Source organism: Epinephelus moara, chromosome 5, assembly GCF_006386435.1.
Source record: "Epinephelus moara isolate mb chromosome 5, YSFRI_EMoa_1.0, whole genome shotgun sequence".
NCBI classification, from domain to species: domain Eukaryota; kingdom Metazoa; phylum Chordata; class Actinopteri; order Perciformes; family Serranidae; genus Epinephelus; species Epinephelus moara.
In genome coordinates this window covers 43,817,293-43,839,484 of record NC_065510.1, presented here as the reverse complement: position 1 = coordinate 43,839,484, position 22,192 = coordinate 43,817,293, and the positions used below count along the sequence as shown (strand labels likewise).

Below are 22,192 nucleotides of genomic sequence, written 5' to 3'. Positions count from 1 at the left end.
TGTTTGTTCCACTTTTTATGTTTGTTTTGTTTGTGTTATGTTTTTTGTTTTGGTCTCGTTATTGTCTGTTTTGAGGGTATATATCCAGATGTCATGCTGGCTCTCCGATTGTTTTGAACGAGTATACTGACTCAGAGACATTCTCATTGTATTTTTGATGCTGTCAAGTTTATTTTACTGTGTTAACCTGATTTATCCTGAATTGTGGGGCATGAGCTCTATGTATGTACACCCCTCTTTGTTTGAAATATGAAAAATAAAATATACATATAAAAAAAGATAAAGATCTGTGTCTAATGCCCTCAATAGATACATTTCTCTCAAATTTTGGTCACAAATGTGTTAAAATCCATGTCAGTGAGCACTTCTCTTTTTCCATGATAATCCATCCCCCTGACAGGTGTGGTATATCAAGGTGCTGATTAAAGAGCATCAGTACTATACAGGTGTGTCTTAGGGTGGTCACAATAAAAGGTCACTCTAAAATGTGATGTTTGATCACACAACACAATGCCACAGATGTAGCAGGTTTTGAAGAGGCGTGCCATTGGCACACTGACAGCAGGAATGTCCACCAGAGCTGTTGCCCGTGAACTGAATGTTCATTTCACCACCATAAGCCACCCCCAATGATGTTTCCATGAATTTGGCAGTACATCCAACCGTTCTTACCATTACAGACAACCACAGCCACACCAGCTCAGGATCTCCACATCCAGAGTCTTCACCTGCAAGATTGTCTGAGAGAATCCACTCAAAAATCACCCCAACAACAACAACAACAACAACAACAGGTGAAGAATTTCTGCAAGAATCTGCAGATCAAATCTTAAAGTCTGCAAATAATTTCTTTTTTGTCTGGGAGGCTCATCTGCGTTCTCATCTTCCTCACCGGGTCTTGACCTGACAGCAGCACGTCATCATAATAGAGACTTGTGTGATTGGATGTACTGCCAAATTCAAGGAAACATCACTGGGGACGTTATGTGGAGAAATGAACATTCAGTCAGGTAAATGGATTATCTTGGAAAAAGATGTGTGATAAGCATTCATCATTATTTTTGACAGTTGAAATAATGAATGATTCTTCAAAATCAGCAGCAGATTTAGTAGTAAAGAAAATAGCTGTCTCTCACAGCCCTGCAGCTGTTCTAGCCTGATTGGATTTGTGAAGGAAACCTATAGTTTTAATCTTCCAGGCAGCTGGGACTATCAACAGTTGCTCTACTTATTCACACTGGTAATGAACACCTCAACATTGTGCTCTCTGGACATGTTAAGCTGTGTTCTAGGGGTGGATTGTAGCAACCCCCCTCCACTCCTTTACTCCCCATCTTCCTTCTGTCCTGTCCTTCATCCTCCTTCTTCCTCTCGTTTTTCTCTGTCCCAGGTGGTGTCGCTACTGAACATGAGTAATGATGTTGTCATCTCTGTTAGTCTCCATTTATCAATGTCAAATGGGATGCGGGAGTGTGGTGTGTGTGTGTGTGTGTGTGTGTGTGGTGCTGGATGGTGGGGGGTAGAGTCGAGGAGAAACAAGGCAGTCAGGGAGAAGGGAACGGAGAGATGGAGCAGGAATATGAGGAGAAGCGATAGAGGGAGGTGGCCACGATGAAGAGGAGAGATGAAGAAAAGGGGCACGGCTGACAGAGAATGAGAAAGAGTGTGTTTGAAAGGGGCAGAAAAGATGAATTACAACAAAAAGGTCGTGGCCTGCATGTGGGCATGTGGTCCGTCAGTCTGTCTGTCTGTCTGTCTGCTGACACCAACAGGGAGCCCATGATTCATCATCGCTATTACTGCCAGACAGAATTAAGGCTCTGCTCTTTAGCATATGCAAGTCTAATTATGCAAATAAGGTCTGTTAGACAAAACATTACTACGGCAGTTAGTCAGTCTGGTTTTAGGCGCTACATGAATGTGTGTGCATTTGTCTCCGTCAGTTTTGCGACCCTGAGTAATATGGATGTTGTTGTGTATCCGCAGGCAAAGCGGGGTGCTGTATGGAGCCCAGGAATGGACTGTAACCACTAACCAATTGATAAAACACATTGAAAAAAACTCTTCTTCTCTGTTTTCCCCAAACATTTCCTTTTCATTACTGCATTTTCAATAAACCTAGCTTTCATCATAAAACTACAATAGCCAGTGCATTTATTGTAAATCATCCATATACTGTGCTGTACTGCTGTAGCACCACTGTATAAACTCTTGTACAGAGGGTGAAGAAAAACTCAGATCTTTAACTTAAGTAAAAGTTGTACTACCACAGTGTAGACGCGCTATATTACTATTACAAGTCCTGCATTCAGAATCTTACTTAGGCAAAAGTACAAAATTATTAGCATCAAAATATACTTATATGTAAAAGTCCTCATTATGCAGAATGTCCCATTTCAGAATCATATCTATCAGTCTATGTTACTGGACAATTATTGAAGCATTATTGTGTTTATTACTTTAATGTTACAGCTGTCAAAAGAGTAGCTCATCTTAATTACTTTACATACTGCTGGGTAGCTTGTGAATCCCCTCCAACAGAATTTTATCTTAATCTACATTAATACATCACAAATCACTAGATATTTAATCAGATAATGCATAATTTGCACATTTAAACATAACATTTCAGAAAACTATTAACATTATTGTCTTACTAAAAGTAATCAACTGGCTAGTTTCACAGTGATATCTATACTTAAAATTTTTACCCTATTCACCTGTGGTGTCTCCCCTTGATAATCTGAATAGAGCACTCCAGGAATGAGTCCTAAAACCCAGACATGAGTTAGAATTTTTGCTCTCCTTGTTCCCTTGTTTCAAAGTCAATGGGTGTTTTGAATGGGTTTTTGGTTAGATGGCTGAAATAAGGTCTGTGGTTACCACAAGCTCAAGAGACTTTCATGTTTGTTATACAACATAGGATACGTCAGTAAATACCCCAATGAAAATGTTGATGCTTCTCTGTGTCTTAAAAAAAGCAAGTGGCTAGATCAGACCACAGAATGTCATCACACCGAACACAGTGTGATACAGTCTTGTTGTGGTGGTGACATTAAGTCGTGGAACCATAGTAGACAAAGCAAACAAAGGAAATAGGCCAGCTCACATAAAGTTGGCCTACAAGTATCTCAAAATTGTAATCAGTCTTTAAAGTATGTATGTGGGTGGAATAAACCTTTAAAACTATAACAGAAAGTACTTGGACTGCCTTGTTTGCACTTTTGCGGTCATTGAGTTTAGAGAGTGGCACTGTGGCAAAAAACTAGGGTCCTAGAACTGTGGTCCTAAAAGTGCAGTCTCCTTTACTGCAGGAATGCAGTATTAAATCATTGTGCAGCACCCATCCATAACAGCAAGGTGAACGAGTTAGCTAACAGTTAACGCACTATTTAAACATACTGGCCAATTGGCTGTATTATTACATTAAGTGTACGGACATTCTTCTAAGCTACAGTTAATCATTTTGTAACTTCTCTGTTATGAGGCACATTATTGGAGCCCCAATTTAATATGCAACTTTTTTTTAAATACAGTATATGTAGTAGGGTCCCTGTTCTGTCTCTTTCAGCTATGGGGTTCTTGGCCTGAAAAATGTTGAAGACCCCTGTTTAACTACATTCAGTTAGTTTGGAGGCTCCACAGTTGTAGTCTGACTACACCAACAAATGAACCCAATGAACATTCATTTAATATGATCAGCGAGAACATTCTCTCTTTATTGTATCTTTTTGAAAAACAAACAAAAAAAAGTCTTTTGTAATTCTCTTTTGTTAACATTTCAGAATTCTGTACAGGATAAAAAGAAATAAGCACTGCTTAAGAACTGAGTCAAATCTCAAACTAGAAAAAACAAATGAAAAAAAAAAAAAAAATCCAAAAAGAGAGGTTTACATTACAAATTAGTAGTAAGACATTGTCTGAAGTGCAATGGCATAGCTCAGATGGGTTAAACGTGAAACCAAAAAACTTCAAAATAAAAATACTTCTCTATTTTCCAACAAACAGTAAATTCTTTACAGAGTAGAGACTGTATTATCTGATGTATTTAAACCTGTAAAAACATATTTACAAATAGCCATTATCTTTTATATACTTTTTCTCATAATCACATATATGTCAGCACCAGTAAAAAAACAACAACCAAACAAATAAAATAAAATAAAATAAAATAAAGAACATCAACAACAATTTTTGTTAAAATGTTGTCTACAGACTTGGTCCCAGTACATAATGATATTTGGAGGAAGCTTCCTTTCTCTTCTTGAAGGGATTTCAAACCATAAAATGAACCCTTACTTTGAAGAAGACAAAAAGGTCACAAAGGCCGTGATCTTAACACTGATCCACAAGTGTCTCTCTACCTTCCCGCCTCCAGTTTGGAGCGGTAAAACTCAGGTGTTTTCCTACACACCATCTCCATTTCACTGGTCTGACACTGAACTTTTATTGGAGCCTGCCTGGAGTACTAGAGCGGTATCAAAGTTTTGGAAGCATGAGCAAACAATCCAAGAGTTTATTTAGACACTGACACAGAGTTTTTATTGATTTCACCATCTCCCCTGATAAACCGGGAAACGCTACAACCCTAAACATCTGCTTGCTGTTGACCTTCAGATTCCACACAGTGAGACGGAGGACTTCTGCTCCCCCAAACATGACACAACCAAAGAACAAAACCTCATTTGTGGGTGCTGCCATATGCAGCAATGCTTACAGGACGATGGGCGTGGTGGTTAAAGTTTGTATTTAAAGGGTTGGATTATACAACATCAGCAACCATGAGATAATGCATCAAATGCGTTGATGACAAGGAGTTAGTTTACAGAGAAGAAGAAGGCTTTTTGGTTTGTTGATTACAGTATCATTCTCCAAACTTTCACTCTGATGAGCTAAATACAAAGTAATGCAAATACAAACACGCTCTCATTCACCTCTTAACCTAGATTACAAAACAGTTAGAGAAGTAAAGTGTTATCTTACCAATGACTACTGTATTAAAACCTATTTGACACATATTTATTACTCAACCATTAGGGCAAAAGAGAGGACAGCTTGTTGATGATGAATGAAAGCCAGAAGGTCTGGAGTAAAGCCCACAGTTTACTTAAGTAAGTTCAGAGAGGGGGAGACACTGATGACAGTGGAAGCACTTATTGTTTTGGCGCTAACTGGCGCCAACCGTCGTCACCCTTTAAAGGGACAGTTCACCCCAAAATCAAAAGTACATCTTTTTCCTGTAATGTATAGTGCTATTTATAAGTCTAGATTGTTTGTGTGAGTTGCAGAATTTTCGAGATATTTGCCGTAGAGATGTCTGCCTTCTAGTTAGCACTCAGTGTGTCGTTCAGAAGGAAGTGTGCATCTACTCATGGATGAGAGGCTCGTGCTCATGACAGTGCGAGATGTAAACTTAAATGGCGTCCTCCTCGGCTGAGCTGTGACATTAAGCAGGATTTATACATTGTAGCCTGACGTGCACCACTGCAGAAATGTAAATGCACGTCACTGTAACAGAGCACTTCTATTTTTTATTTTTTTTTGTATGCATGTGGAAACTATGCTTTTATTTACATTTATTTTACAGATACGAAATTGGCAGTTTATGTCCTGTGTGTGATTTATCCTGGCTTCATAAGAGTAGAGAAAAACTCTGTGAGCTGCTAGGCTAATTTATGCAATGTAAATTGTGATAGGCTCACGCTAATAAGGTTAGCATGTTGTATTTTGGGGAAAAGTGTTTAGTACAAGGCAGTTCTTTTGTTGGTGAACCTTGTGAGTTATAATGGAGCCAAATTTTGAAACGTTACCTTCGTTAAAAGTTGCTGTTGTTTCTGGGTTCATATGAATAGAGGAAGAGTCAACTAGTCGTAGAGCTGACGCACAATTAGCTCAGTGGTGTTAGGTGAGCTAGCTGTAGGCATGCTTTCTTCTGGGCGCTGACACAGTTGGTGGGTGTAATTCGGTATGAAGAAAATAGTTCCAACATGAAACTGATCACAGCGAGGTCTGTAGATTATCTTGAGTAACCACGTGATGATTTCTGGAAAAATGAAATTGAGTATCTTTTGGTGCTCTGAGCACCAAAGGCCGAGTGCTATCTTGTTCCATTGTGTTGGAGAGAAAACGGACATCTCTACTGTGGATACCTCCAACACTCATCAGCTCACACCAAAACTATCTAAACTGATAAACAGCACTGCAGGTAAGAGAAAAAAATATGTATTTTTGATTTTGGGGTGAACTGTCCCTTTAAGTCCAGTCTGAAGTTTCTCAACTGTCTATAAAACAAAGTCAAGGCTTAGCAGTGGTTCATTTTCGTTGTAAAGCTCTGGAAGGGGACAACTGGTATTTCTTCACAGTAGTGTTACAGTATAGCACAGTTATGATCTAGTTTGGAGCAAGGGTGTTTTATAGCTGCGGTACAAGAGAAGCCACGATGTAAAGCAGGGCTACGGTGATTGACAACCAGCTGTGTCACAATGGAAGGGAAGGCTGTGCTGTGATGGGAGGACAAACAGATTTTCAAAAGACAACACAAACTAAAAGAAGGCTAACTTTGTTTTTTTTTTTTGTTTTTTTTACTTTTAATTGACAAAACACAACCAGCATCATTGTTAGAGATAAAACACAGCAACAAACAAAACATGTTGGGTGGGCATTCAATGAGCTTTTTTTCCCCTAAAAAGAAGTCACTTGTGGTGCTCAGATACATTCAGTGCCCAGCGATCATTCTGCTTTGTGTTAGCCTGATGAATGCAGTGTGGTTTGTGTCACACAGGCAGACGGTTTAATGTAATATTAGCTGTGCTAGCTGCCTCTCACACACACGCTCATCCTCCCAGGCTGATGCTTGTTTGTCTGTTTGTTGGTTTGTATACGTGTGTGTGTGCATGAGCTTTTGAGTCCAAGTGCTTGCTTTAGCTGCCTATTTTCTCCCTCTTTGTCTTCCCCTGCATGCACACCCGTCATCCACAGCCACGCACAGGAAATGAACCCCCCCCCTGCCAAAAAAAAAAAATGCCACCATGGTCGGTTGCCTAGCAAAAGCACTAGAGGGCAGAGTGCGCTTGTGTGGGAAAATAGGGGAACATCATTTGTTCTGTTGTGATGTTCACAAGTTAAACAGAGAAAGGAGTGTTGAGAGTGAGGAACGAGTCTCGGGGGGGTGGGTGAGAGAAAGAGAGAGAGAGAGAGAGATCAAGTGAAGAGAACAGAGAGACCGTGGAGGCGACAGATTTGTGTGCGTGTGTGTGTGGGGCAGAAATCTGAGAGAGGAAATGGGAGCGCTGAGAGTGCTTTTTATTCCCTTCAGCTCCTCACATAGTTGAGAGATATGAAGCATTGAGCTGGGTGGCACGAACACACAAACACAAATAAATTGCTGTCTTGAGAACAAGTCTTCCTTCCCCTTCATCAGTCTGCGGTGTTCAATCAGCCCCTGCTGAAGCTCAGGCGCCGCTGTGTAAACGGGGCTCGCTTTCAAACACTGAAACTTGAGAAATATTCATTCCTTGGAGAAAAAAAGGGAAACTAATGAAACACAACTCTTAATCGCTATATTGGTTTTTCATTAATATGCACGAGACATAATGATTGCTCTCTCCATCTCTCTCATACACACACGCACACGCACACACACACACACAAAACATAACATAACACAAAAACTACTTTATAACCTTGCTCATGTTGTACAAAACAAAAACATGCCAGTCTACTTCATGTCATCCTGTTTGTTTTACTTTCTCAGGTTTTAACATATATCCTACTTAAACGTTTAGTTCATCCAGTAAAAACTCTTCTCCAGTTTCCCCATTGGCTATTGGCTTGGGAAAAACTCCTCCATCCAACCATCGCTTGAGTCCAGCTCCGCCCCTGTGCCATCGGCCAATCCAAAGGCTCCTCCCCCTGAGGGCCCGCCCCCATATCCATAGGATGACATGTCCTGATTAGCTGTCCTCTGGTAGCCTGGTGGCTGACCTCCAACACCTACACCCCCTGGTCCATAGGGTCCACTCCCTCCTCCCCCTGCTCCTATTCCAGGCCCCCCTGGGCCTGGCCCGAACCCCCCCATCCCAGTCATCCCCTGGGCCATCACCCCCTGGTTCATCCCCTGGTTCATGACTATGGGCCGGGGCTGGTTGGTCCTGGGCTGACCACCCATGTGAGGGCCCATCATTTGGCCACCCATAACAGCCGCTGGGTTGCCCACTCTGGGGTCCATTCCCTGGCTCAACCCCTGGCCCGGCCCCTGAAAGTGTTGCTTGGCCATGCGCGGAGGTTGACCTGGCTGCATCCCATAACCCTGGGTGGAACTGAACCCCACCATGTCTCCTCCCCCTCCTCCTGTAGTCCTTCCAACTCCTCCTCCCATGGCCTGCAGACTTTGTCCTTGCTGCTGTGGCCAGCCACCTGCCGTCATTCCCCCGCCTCCCCCTCCTGCTCCCAGCATGCTTTGCAGTCTCTGTGCTTGGGCTTTGGCATTGGGAGGGCCTTTGAGGGGTTGCTGGGTCATGGAGTTCATCAACATTCCCTGTCCTCCATACCCTCCAGCTCCACCACCTCCTGGGCCTCCAGGCATACCCCCTACCCCAGGACCTGCACCTGCCTGACGGGGCGGCCCTCCAGCGGGGTTGTGCTGCGGTGGAAGACCCATGGAGGCTTGCACACTTTGGCTCTGGTGCTGCTGCTGGTGGATCATTTGGCTCATGGAGGGATTGAGCCCATACAAGGAACCTTGGTTTGACCCCTGGTTGCCATAGGGTAAGCCCATGTCAGTTTGGGGTCCCACGGAGCCCCCCTGACCCTGTACAGAACTCATCTGGACCATCTGCTGCTGGTTCTGCTGCTGCTGTTGTAGGAGACGGGCGGCCCGAATGTTCTGAAGAGCCTGGCTTCTGGATGCTAGATCCTGAGGAGGACCTACGAGAGAAGAATTAGAGGAGTTAAAAATGAACTAGAATTACAGCCCTGCAGTTGTATGCCTCCACACACCAATCACGTTTCTCTTACAGTTTACATCCATGTCTATGAAAATATAGATGCTTCACACACATCTTTCCCCCAGCAGCACAAATTACCTACACAATCAGCACAGTTTCAAGGTGGGCACCCAAGATTAGTGACACCCACTCAGTATCTCAGCAGATGTCTCCCCTTCTCTTCCTGAGATATGATGTTGAATAACAGCCAGAAAAGTGTTTTATGCAGAACATTATGATGTCACAGTGAAGTTGATTTTGACCTTTTGTAAATTAAATGTCATCACTTCTTTATTTTATCCTATTAGACATTTGTGTGGATTTTTGTCACAATTAGTGTAAGAATTCTTGAGTTATGGCCAAAAGCATGTTTTGTGAGGTCACACTGACTTTGACCTTTAACCACCAAAATTGAATAAGTCCGTCATTGAGTCTAGGGGGACATCTGTGCCAAATGAAAGAAATTCCCTCGACATGTTTGGGAGATGTCATGTTCACAAGAATGGGACGGACGGACAGACAGACGGATGGACAACTCGAAAACATAATGCCTCCAACCAGTGCTATCGCAGACACAAAGGCATATAAACAGAGACAATGGAGCCGGACATTCGTAACAGCTTTTGAGCCTGTATACTAGATCCACTTAAATCACCAAATGGCACACAAGACCAATCTATTCAGTTGGTGCTGAGGCAAAGATTTCTGATCCATGACAACCTGTTTACTCTGGAAACAAATGCTTCCCTCCCAGTTAAGTTTCAATCTGACCACACTAAAATAGATCTCAAAAGTGCCAGCACCTCACTTCCCCTCTTTCTCCTACCAGAGCCTCAGTGGCAGAGCTGAGGAGGTCTGCTAGTGTGTAAATAGCTGTAAATCCTCTAATAAACCCACTTCTGACATCATTCCTCTAATCCCTCACCTCACAGCTTGGACTGTAACTGCAACAGAGGAGTCAGAACAGACACACTCCAGAGTTGTAAGCAATGTAACATCACACATTAGCCACATCTTTTCCACATATCACTTCATGTATATATAAATGAGAGCAGTATTTGATTATGTTCTGATTGCAGGTGATACTACCGCTGCATTGCTTTTAAATCACCGGTATGCTGCTGGATAGCTGAACTAACAGAAATATTTCTGGGCCAGAGTTCCATGCTGCAACCCCCTCCCCCTCTTCACATTATCTCCTAGACTTGCAGTCAGACTCTCTGATGGCTATAAATGGCTTTCGACTTGTCTCTGCTCTCCCCTCTCTTAATTTTTCTTCATTTCTCCATCATCCTCTCGCCCACTCATCTACCTCTTTCTCTCTCTTCCCAAGCTTTTCTTCTACCTACCAGGCTATCTACCTATTCCTCTTGTTGCCAGCATCCCCCCTTTCTCACCTCCCTCCTCTCATCCATCTCTCTGACTTCACCGGAACTCTGGGGGATCCAGGACAGACAAGTTGCCGTGGTAACAGGCAGAGCAGGAATATTCTATTTTTTTTTCGGAGGGAGCGAGAGAGAAAGCGAGAGAGAGAAAGACAGAGGCTGAAGAGCATCTGAGCGCCAACTGATGTATCTGACAGACAGACAGAGTGGACGAGGTTTGGTTTCAGGGTGATACTCAGTCAGCGCTGCTGTTTGCATACATGTTTTTATGTGTTTGTGTGTCTATCTGTCTCTGAATATGTCAGATTGAACTGCAAAATCTGTTAAATGTCTTGGCTCTCTACTGTGTATACCATACTTGTTGAAGACCAGGTGCACATTTGCGATTGTGGGCCTTTTTAATGTAACCATCAGAGTGCAGAAGAAGAACTACAAAACTGATTTACCAAAAAATCCATTTACTAATGTGCTCATCAATAAAATGCGGAAGAATTTAGGTCAGGTCTTGCCTTATTCATTGGGGTGCCGCAATTCCTATGTTTATGCACAAACTGTGTGTATTGTTGCTCGGAGGAAATTAATGCATGTGATAGTGTGTCTCACCTTGGTACTGATTGACTTGGGGGTATGGATTCCTTTGGCCTTGGCCCATCTGTCTGGGGAGATGCTGCTGCTGTTGGAGCTATGTGCGCACGCATGCACACACACACACACACACACACACACACACACACACACACACACACACACACACACACAGTTGTTAAGAGTGTATGTTAGAAATGTGTTACATGCTTTCATTTTATTTCATGCATTCAAGATCTTGTATTGTTGGTTGTAGAAAAGTAAGAACAGTTCATCAAAACAGATTTCATGAACATAAACAAATGCATATTGAAGTCTCAGCTCCAAACCAAAGCAAAGCTTTCTGTCATTAGACCTTCATCTGGGCAAACATATTTGCCTAATCTGTTTTAATTAAAATTGCATTGGACTTAAGTATGTTAAGGCTTCTTTTCTCCATAGTAGATTTTTTCTGGCCTTCTCACAACTAAACATTGTTTCTTGAGTGGGTTAAACTTTCAAATAGTACGGTGTCAGGGTCACAACTTTAAATACATCCTGAATGACAATCCTGCATTGACAGGTATAAGCAAAGGGACAAACCTCAATTTTAATTTTGATAGATGGTCAATTATTTAAGTCATGGTTTGGTACGAATGCCACAGTACAGGTTAATCAGATGTTGGTACAGCAGAAGTGAGACAGATGTTGGTACAGCAGAAGCGAGACAGGTGTTGGTACAGCAGAGACAGACAGATGTTGGTACAGTAGAGACAGACAGATGCTGGTACAGCAGAAGTGAGACAGATGTTGGTACAGCAGAGACAGACAGATGCTGGTACAGCAGAAGTGAGACAGATGTTGGCACAGCAGAGACAGACAGATGTTGGTACAGCAGAGACAGACAGATGCTGGTGCAGCAGAAGTGAGACAGATGTTGGTACAGCAGAGACAGACAGATGTTGGTACAGCAGAGACAGACAGATGTTGGTAGAGCAGACACAGACAAATGCTGGTACAGGAGAAATGAGACAGATGTTTGGAACAGCAGAAGTGAGACAGATGTTGGTACAGCAGAAGAGAGACAGATGTTGGTACAGCAGAAGTGAGGCAGATGTTGGTACAGCAGAGACGGACAGATGTTGGTACAGCAGAAGTGAGACAGATGTTGGTACAGCAGAAGAGAGACAGATGTTGGTACAGCAGAGACAGACAGATGTTGGTACAGCAGAGACAGACAGATGCTGGTGCAGCAGAAGTGAGACAGATGTTGGTACAGCAGAGACAGACAGATGTTGGTACAGCAGAAGTGAGACAGGTGTTGGTACAGCAGAGACAGACAGATGCTGGTACAGCAGAGACAGACAGATGCTGGTACAGCAGAAGTGAGACAGATGTTGGTACAGCAGAGACAGACAGATGTTGGTACAGCAGAAGTGGGACAGATGTTGGTACAGCAGAGACAGACAGATGTTGGTACAGCAGAAGTGGGACAGATGTTGGTACAGCAGAGACAGACAGATGCTGGTACAGCAGAAGTGAGACAGATGTTTGATACAGCAGAAGTGAGACAGATGTTGGTACAGCAGAAGTGAGACAGATGTTTGGAACAGCAGAAGTGAGACAGATGTTGGTACAGTGGAAGTGAGAGATGTTGGTACAGCAGAGACGGACAGATGTTGGTACAGCAGAAGTGAGGCAGATGTTGGTACAGCAGAAGTGAGACAGATGTTGGTACAGCAGAAGTGAGACAGATGTTGGTACAGCAGAGACAGAGATGTTGGTACAGCAGAGACAGAGATGTTGGTACAGCAGAGATGGACAAATGCTGGTACAGGAGAAATGAGACAGATGTTTGGAACAGCAGAAGACAGACAGATGTTGGTACAGCAGAGACAGACAGATGTTTGATACAGCAGAGACGGACAGATGTTGGTACAGCAGAAGAGAGACAGATGTTGGTACAGCAGAGACGGACAGATGTTGGAACAGCAGAAGTGAGACAGATGTTGGTACAGCAGAAGTGAGACAGATGTTGGCACAGCAGAAGTGAGACAGATGTTGGTACAGCAGAGACGGACAGATGTTGGAACAGCAGAAGAGAGACAGATGTTGGTACAGCAGAATTGAGACTGGTGAGTTTTTTCAGGATTTTATTAGTGGACAGTGCCTTTCCTACACAATCAATAACAAAGTGAACAGAGTGCAACCAGGAAACCAAAGGCAGCCCTGATGATCTGTTGTAGCCGTAGCTGAGGTGCAGATATAGAACACTGAATGGAAAAACATATCAGTCTGCATCCTTGCAGTACAAAAAGCAGCTACTGAATGTGTGTCTGGAGAGCAGACGGTGTTACTCATTTAAATTTGAGGTATGATATCTATTATATTTAACAATATACACTAAACCTTAGCAGGATGTTTCCTCTCAGATACCTATAGTTGTGCCTGTGTATGTTTTTGCACATCCAATTAAAACCAACTTGGTGGGTGGTGACTTCAGAGTTCAGAACTCTTTAACACTTGATTCCCTCACAGAGAGAAATAAAAAGAAAACACCACATTATCACAGCAGGCGGCATGTGGCAAACACACACACACACACACACACACACACACACACACACACACACACTGCAGAGATGAAAAGGAAGTAGTGAAGAGGGGGCTGGTTGAGGGTAATTATTATACATGCAACCAGACAACAGTAAGGAAGAGGAGAGGATGAGCAGCAGACACAGGCACATATACAGGAGTGTATGAACAAACAAAAAACAAATTTAATGCATGACAGATAAATCCCAGAGGCCTAGCCATTTTGTTTTATTACTACACCATCACACTAACCTTATGCTAAGCACAATAATTTAAACCTACTCACCTGCTCAGCCAGTAGTTGCTGCTGCTGCTGCTGTCTCTGCTCTCTGAAGAGCTGCTGTTTCTGTTGCTCCATCAGTTGCATCTGCACCCTCTTCTCCTGCTCCATCGCCATCATCTGTTTCATCATGGCTGCCTGCTGCTGGTTGCCCACATAGCCCGGAGGTGGTCCTGACCCCTGATTGGGCCCCACCCCTGAGGCCACGCCCCCAGCAGGGTGAGGAGGCGGGATGGCGCCTGGAGGTCGTGACATTCCTACCACACCTTGTTCCTGTACAGACAGAAAGGAAAGGGCAACTGGTCAGATGGACTGTTGAGCAATCAATAACTTATTAATGAAACAAGTAAAAGGAATAGGTTAACATTTTGGGATAAATGCTTATTTGATTGTTTTTGCTTGAAGACTACCACTCTCATAAGTCATGTCTGTTACACATAAGGCTACACCACGCCCCTGGTTAGCTTAGCTTAGTATAATGACTAGAAGCAGGGGGCAAACAGCTAGCCAGGCTCTGTCTAAGGTAACAAAATCTTCCATCCAGCATCTCTGGAGCTCACTAATCCACGTTATTGCCAACACTTCCTGGAGTCTCCACTGGTTGCATTGCAACTGCTCCATGCTGAGAAATAGACTGATGCATAACCCTGCACTCATAAAATGGTGAATTATTATTTACATACTTTGGTTTAGAGCTCTGATTGTCCGCCCGAGCCCAATTGGGCCCACCCGCCAGGTTTACAGGTGTTTTTATTGTTTGTTTGTTTTTTTCTTTCTCTTTTTTTGGACTGAATCAAGAGGGAAAGAGGGGGAGAATGAGAGGGGGGCTGTGACTGAAAAAGTGGCAAAGCAACGCAGCAGCAATATACTGGAGAATCTGGAGAGAGACAGAGCGTGTGCGAAAGAGAGAGGAAAAACAGTGGTGTGGGGGCCAGGGTTTGCAAGGCAACTTGGTTTGCAGAGTTTCCTTTCCCTCCCCAGCAGTGGAAGAAATGTGCATTACATGCAGTGAACAGCAGTGATCATCATCATCAACTGCCATGCAAACTAGATGCACAGAGAGGCTCAGCCAGGCCCCCAAAAATGTTCTTCAGCCTTGTGGCCAATTTATCCCAGTAGCCACTCACGGTATTGCAGTGAACAAATCTACTGTGGCCCAAAAAGCATTTTCCCCACAGGCCACCATTGTAAATGAGACGTCTGTAAATCTGTTGACAGTACACATCAAAGTGCAAACAAGGTCAGTTATGACTCTTTCTATTATGAATCTTTGATCCATGGTGATTTTATATTTGTAAAACTTTTCTGGAGCTCTTTGATATCATTACAATGTAAAGTCTATAAGCTGAGTGGTAACTCGAGAGTGAGGCCAGTGGGAGAAACACTTCTGCATATATTCAATGGGACGCATACTAGAAACGTAAACCCAGAAGCCAGGGACTATTTTTGCGTATGCTGCAGGTAACAACACCCTTTGGAATGAACAGGCACCATCTTGTCATGCGGTATCTGGATATTATTATACATTATTATGTAATAATGTTATTATTAATATAATATTAATTATTAATATAATATTAATATATAATTATTATATATATATATATGTACATACATATATATATATATATATGTATNCATATACATATATATATATATAGATATATTTTTTACAGTAAAAATTCAGGATTTCAATCTGGCTCGGGCCCAAAACTGCTGCTGTAGGTTGGGCTTAGTTCATGGTTCATGGTTCATGGTTGGTTCATGCAGCTTGATGTTTTCGGCCCAATCTCAGCTCTACTTTGGTTTTGACAGACGTGGGCTGTAAATAGAACAAATGAGATATAACATGCGAGATGAATTGTGTTATCATCAGACAGGACCAGGCTAGCTGTTTCCCCTGTCTCTTTGTGTTAAGATAAGCTAACTAGCTACTGGCAGTAGCTGCATATTAACTACATAGGTATATGAGTGGTATAGATTTTCTTATTAATACGTTTTGGCAAGAGAGCAAATAAAGCCCTTTTTCCACTGCACAAAACCCCTGCTAACACCTGCTAAAATCTGGCTTTTTAATGTGATGGGTAAGGTTCTAATCAGCATTCACACTCGGGTCAAATGACTTTGCAGTAGTCACTGATATTTATCAGCTTAGGCTCTGATCGACATTGATGGAAACACAACACCCGAGTGAATGCACTAATTTTAGGCCCTCAACCAGCGAGATGCAATGAAGATGCCACCACAAAATGCCATCCACCTCTGCCTAAGCAGTGCTTAAACATCATTCCAAAGTGGTCTGCAGGTTGAAAGACAGACTGAATAAGAAAGAGATATGCTAAACGAAGTAACCACTGAAACATTTTACTAGCCTCCATGCAGCTTTCTGTTTACTAACCTGTTTCCCAGCCTGTCTGTGAAGTTGAAAAAAAGTTAAAAAAGTAATTTTGAATTATGCAAACTTCCTCTTCCACGCCTTTGTTACTGCTCTTTAACACAAGTGAATGTTGCACAATTACATCAGGTACAGAAATAATACAAACTCAGTACACTCCCTATTGTGTTGCCATCTACAGTGACACCTTTGCACAGTCTGTTTTAAGCATATAACTGTAGTCAGCCATTATGTTTTATGACAGCTCACAGATCCAGCTGTCTGTGAATGAGAAAATGAATAAAATACAAGATAAAGACAAGACTGCCTCAAGATTCAGCTTGGCCACCCTGAGTCCTCCCAGTGGGGCATTGGTTGGTCCTCGCTGCATACATTAGATTCTCATTAGCATATAAAGAGCACTCGTCCTCCACTCAGCCGTATGCTAATCTTTAATAGGATGAAATGGCCTGCTCTGGCCAATGGCAGGGGAGCGTTTATGAATCTATTAAAGGTTGGACAGCTGAACGAGAGTGGACATCGTTTAGGCCCGCTGGCAGTAAGAGAGAAGAAAGGCCCGAGAAAAGAAGAACGAACGATTCAGGCCACATAAAAATGCAACAACACACAGCCACCCACAGGAACAGACAGTGTGCAACAAATCACATTTAACTGCAGGGCAAGAATGAAACAGCAAAAGCAGGATTACAGTAGCGCATCGTAGCATTGGCAGAGTCTGTAACACACCACTATACTCAATATGTTTTGAAAGAGCCAAAGCCTCATAATCCACATTGAGGCTCCGCTCTTCTTAGACAGGAGTTAGGTGGAGATAAACCTCATATATTAGAGCACAAAAAAAACCCTGTGGAGCAAACAGAATCGGCTGCTTAAGACTGGCTCACCAGACAGCCAGACCAGACTGATCGATGTTCAGAGCTACGTGTCTCATCTCCGGTTGGCATGTTCCTACCGGATGGCAGCAGGGCAGTGAGACAATATAAGAAAGACGTAGTGTCAGAAAATGACCAACAGGTGGCAGTGGTGATCTTTAAGCATGCATGTGTGTGTGTGTGTGTGTGTGTGTGTGTGTGTGTGCATGTGTGTTTGAGTCTCACTGGCCTCTCAGCAGATGGCTCAATCATGACGGTTCTGATCTACGATCTCTCCCTCTCCCCCACTCACTCTACCTCTTTTCTTGCCTTCACTCCAAACACCCCGCCATCAAACTCCTTTCTCCACTCTTTCTCTGCTTCTCTCTCTTTCTCTCTGCAGACAGGGGGCCCTGAGTCATGTCCGCACAATTGCCAGGGAGCGAAGGAACGGAAGAGAGATGGATTTCAAAGGAAGGAGGAGGGGGAAAGTCTCGGAGAATTAAAGATTTTGGTGGAAGTGTTGTTTGTGTTGCAGGGGAGAAGAGGCAGTAGTAGCACGGTAGCAGTTAGTTGAAGAGATGACAGAAAACTACAGCGTAGTTAGTTAAATAAAGACATGCAGAAGAGAGACATATGAGGGAAGGACTGAAAAAAATGCTCATGAATTAGCAGAAGTATCAGTAGTATTTCAGTGTTATTAGTGCTTCACTGAAGTGTTGCTAATAGGCAATGGATTAAATGTCACCACAATAAAGGTTATTGAAATAAAGCAGGTATCCACAAATTAATTAAAGGGAAGAGAAAAGAACACGTATGAAGAAAGAGAGGAGTCATGACAGCAGATCTTGCTTTGGGAAAGACAGGAGGAAACGAGGAGGTGATAAGCCAAAAGCGGAGGAATAAAAGGTGGGATAGGGGGGAGGAGAGGAGAGCAGGTACCCTGGCAACAGTTGCTGCGGTGAGGAGCAGATGGCGCTCTGAGGAGTGGTTATGGCCGCCGTGCATGGTCACCCTCCACAACACTTGGCAGACCTGAACAAGTTACACACACTTGCATTTAGCCTACCTTAAAATTTAACTTTGGCTTTCTTCGACTTCTCTCTCTGTTGAACAGTACATCTTCCACTCTCTCTGTGCTTTCTCATGAATGTTGGTTAAATAATGTAACAAAGAGCCTCTACGGTCTATTTGCTCTTTTAGCCCTGTCAATCCAACCCTCTCTGTCTTTCACTCTGTTTTTCCGTCAAACCTCCAGATGCTTTATTTTGGCACCTTGGACCGGCTCCAGTCAGTCCCCGAACTCTATGCTTTGCAACAGAAATGGGTCAGCGGGTAATGAGACTCAATGTTTAGCTCCTAACTGAAGCAAAAATAGAGGAACTGCAGCAGCTATTGTACATTGCAAATAGATCAGTTTGTAGTGGGAAGGATCAGAGAGGCTGGAATGAAAGGAAAGGTGAATGTATCACAGGTTGTTCCAGGGGATGTACGTGATTGTTTGTGTGTGTGTGTGTGTGTGTGTGTGTGTGTGTGTGTGTGTGTGTGTGTGTGGTGGAGGCTGTCAGCATTATTGAGTTAGGAAGCATGGAGAGCCCAGGTGATTACATTACACATGAAGTGAGCGGAAATGTGTATGTGCATGTGAGAGAGTGGGGTGAGATTTTCTATTTCATTCCTCTGTCTCATTGAACAGAACTATGTGTCCATTTTCAATGTATGTGTGCATGTTTCAAGATGTATCTGCATTAGGGTGGGCTATATATCAAATATACTTGCGGCTTGTTACATGTGGGAAGTATAAAATGACTATATCACAAACATCAAGTATAAATGGTAACATCATTTTTTATGTCACAGGCATGAGACTTGCTTCAGTGTTTCAGTTCTCTCACTCTCTCCTGTGGCTCTCTCCCTCGCACAGACACACACTCATGAGGAAAGACTTACAAACATTACATGTCACACACTCTCCTCTGCCCATCTAGATCACTTTCTAGAGCCAGTGTGTGAGCAGGCGAGATGTGTTTTTCATCTGCAGGGCTCCAGACTGCCACTATATTTAGTCACATTTTGCGACCATGAAGCACCAGTGTGACTTACAAATACTATTAATATATGAACAGGAGAGCTGTTAGTTTGTTTCCAGGTTACAGTGAATAAATCCTCACATTTAATGGCGCAGGGGAACAGTTTAACTTTTAAAAAGTTTGATGCTCGAAGACGAAGTGCGTGTTTTTGTATCTGCAGGGCTCCAGACCCGGCTATCTTTAGTCACATTTTGCGACCATGGAGCACCACTGTGACTTGCAAATATTGTTAGTATATGAACTGGAGAACTGTTAGAGTGTTTACAGCTGACAGTAAATCAATTCTTGTGTTTAAAGGCGTAGCAGCAACAGTTTAAACAAGTACTTTGCATTGCATTCTGTTTGTATGAAAAGTGCTATATAAAGAAAGTTTGACAGATAGATTTAACTTTGTGCTGCTAACATCTGACTGCTGACCCGAAACTTCAAGTTCACAGCAAAAACATCAACACTTTCTGCCTGAGATGAGCCAAGTGCTTCAAAAATAAAAGCACCAGTGGTTCTGCTTTGATTGATTTAATTATGACAATTATTTATTTAACTTCATTATGACTTTTGTTCATAATTTTGTATTTTAGTAGAAGAAATTTAAAATATTGCGATAGATATCATGTATTGTGATATTGCCTAAAAATATTGCAATACTATTTTTGAGCCATATCACCCAGCCTTAATCTGCATACACTAGTGAAGCACGCTCACACATAGAAAAAGGACAGTACATGCAACCACATTCAAAAACCACTGCTACAAAACAACATGATGCCTTACTGTTCATGCATACAAGCATAACACAGCTGCACATCATGTGTAAACACACACGCACGCACGCACACACGCACGCACGCACGCACGCACACACAGACACACACACACACACACACACACACACACACCCTATAAAAGCAGCGGCGCCTGGCAGCACAGTGCTCGGTGTCTGTGTGCTCTCCAGAGTGGCTCACATCTGTTACCCACTTGTGTAACAGAAGAAAGGGAGGGAGTGTGAAGAGAATGAGAGCAAGAGCAGTGAAAGAGTGGAAACAGAGAGAGAGGGCTGAATGGATAAGGAGATGCTTCATTAGACTACGGCTGCAATCACACTGAGAAAGTGGACAGGAAGTACATCTGCTTGCGTTATTATTATGCATCTGCGCTGGCGACAGCCGTGGCTGGAGGCGTTATGTTTTGGGGTTGTTGGCCCATACATCCATCCGCCCTATTCTTGTGAACACGATCTCTCAAGAGGAAATTTCTAAAAAGTTGGTACAAACATGCACTTGGGCTCAAGGATAAACCAATTTTGGTGGTAAGAGGACAAGGTCACTGTGACCTCACAAAAAACCTTAAAAGTCATAACTCAAAAATTAATGCGCTAATTATGACAAAAAAAAAAAAAATCACACAAATGTCTAATAGGATTAAATAATTAAGTGATGACATCTTATATCCAAAAGGTCAAAGGTCAACTGTCACATCAGAATACTCTGCAAAAACACTTTTCTGGCCATTACTCAACGCCAGAACTGTATAGCTCTTCTGTGCTTCCAGATTAAAGATCTGTATGAAGCATCCATGTTTCTCCAAAAAACATACCCTTAAGCCATTTATCAAATTCCTTCAAGTTTTCACTTAATAAAAATCATATGGACAGACATGGATGTAAACTGCAACTTGGCTTGTTGGTGGAGGCATAGAACCGTGAGACGTTAATTCTAGTTTGGATTCTGCATGTGGATCAGAGGAAAAGCTGAAGCGATGGGGAATTTTGCAGTACACTGTGGTACAGATGCATGGAGTGAGTTAAAGCTCAAGGGTTACAGGTTCACATCTCTTTCACAGCCAGCTGTCATCAATGTCTGAATGTCCTTGAGCTTTACACTGGTGTACCTTGCACTGTGATCCTGCTTGTGATGCCTGAGATGTGTAGAAATATGCGTATTAGAAAGCTGGAAAAGATACTCTTAGTAATTAGAATGGATGCCTCATACAAATATAAAGCCCCTTATATAAACATATAGTTCAACAAGTGCCTGACATCTGTAAAAATAGCCGAAACCTTATAAGACAAATAACATTACATTGTGTGGTCATATAGAAAACATACAATGCCTATAGTGTTATGTTAAGATTTTCACTATATGCAAAGCTCTGTTAGTGTCTGGCTGGAGTTAAGTTTTAAGTTTTTACACATTGAGGCATAATACAGAGGTAAAATGCCACGCACCCATCGTGACATTTGTTGTCTTCCATACAGTCGCCATGAAACACCAACACTACCATACACTAAAAGCAACTAGCTGCTTTATATATCCTCCCTGCTGCAGGTAATTAAGTGAACAAGACAACTTAGGTGAAATCAACATCATATGAAATATAAATATTTACATGAAACCAACACCAAAATTAGAAATGAATGAAAATTTACATAAATACAAATTTCTATTAATAAATCAATAACAGACTCAAAATGATCACATCAATCAACATTGTTTGTACTTCTACATCCCTCCTTCATCTAAATGGTTCGCTCCTAGAGCTCTTGAGCAGGTGCTTTGGCCTGCCTCAAGGCAGATATATAGCCTTGAGATTTATAGGCTACTCGTGTGGCCTATGTTGTTGTGAGCATTTATACTTGTGCAGTGCTGTTTCTGTGTTGCTCTGCAGTTACACCTCCAAAACACTAGTTGGCGGTGGGGTTTCTGTGAAGTACTGTAAAGTTTCATTGATTCAAAACACACCTAAAACACACGTTAAACATGGCTTATCGCGAATACACAAAATTGGCTCCATTATAAGGGTCATAGACAAAACACTTGTCTTTTGCTGGACACGTTTTCCCCACAAATATAACATGCTAACATTATTTGCGCAAGCCTATGGCATTTCACATTGTATAAATTAGCCTGGCAGCCAGCTGAGTTTTCCAATACTCGTGAAACCAGGAACAATGGCAACATTTTGCAAAGGTAATGCTACAAAATTGGGCTCAATTACAGCCCACAAGGTTCCCTGACAAAACAACTATCTTATATTAAACACATTCTTACA

General features: G+C 42.4%; 1 protein-coding gene across 1 annotated transcript in view; it reads right to left on the bottom strand.

Annotated features, from left to right (window-relative positions):
* Positions 1 to 3,694: 3,694 nt before the first annotated feature.
* maml3 (mastermind-like transcriptional coactivator 3) overlaps positions 3,695 to 22,192 on the bottom strand; it is a 174,419-nt gene continuing 155,921 nt past the window's right edge. Inside the window, exons 4-6 of the mRNA XM_050044243.1 lie at positions 13,815 to 14,081; positions 10,973 to 11,051; positions 3,695 to 8,925 (exon numbers count right to left, since the gene is read on the bottom strand). Of these exons, the coding sequence (XP_049900200.1) occupies positions 7,823 to 8,925; positions 10,973 to 11,051; positions 13,815 to 14,081 (1,449 nt within the window). The 3' untranslated portion in view covers positions 3,695 to 7,822. The remainder of the gene's footprint in view (positions 8,926 to 10,972; positions 11,052 to 13,814; positions 14,082 to 22,192) is intronic.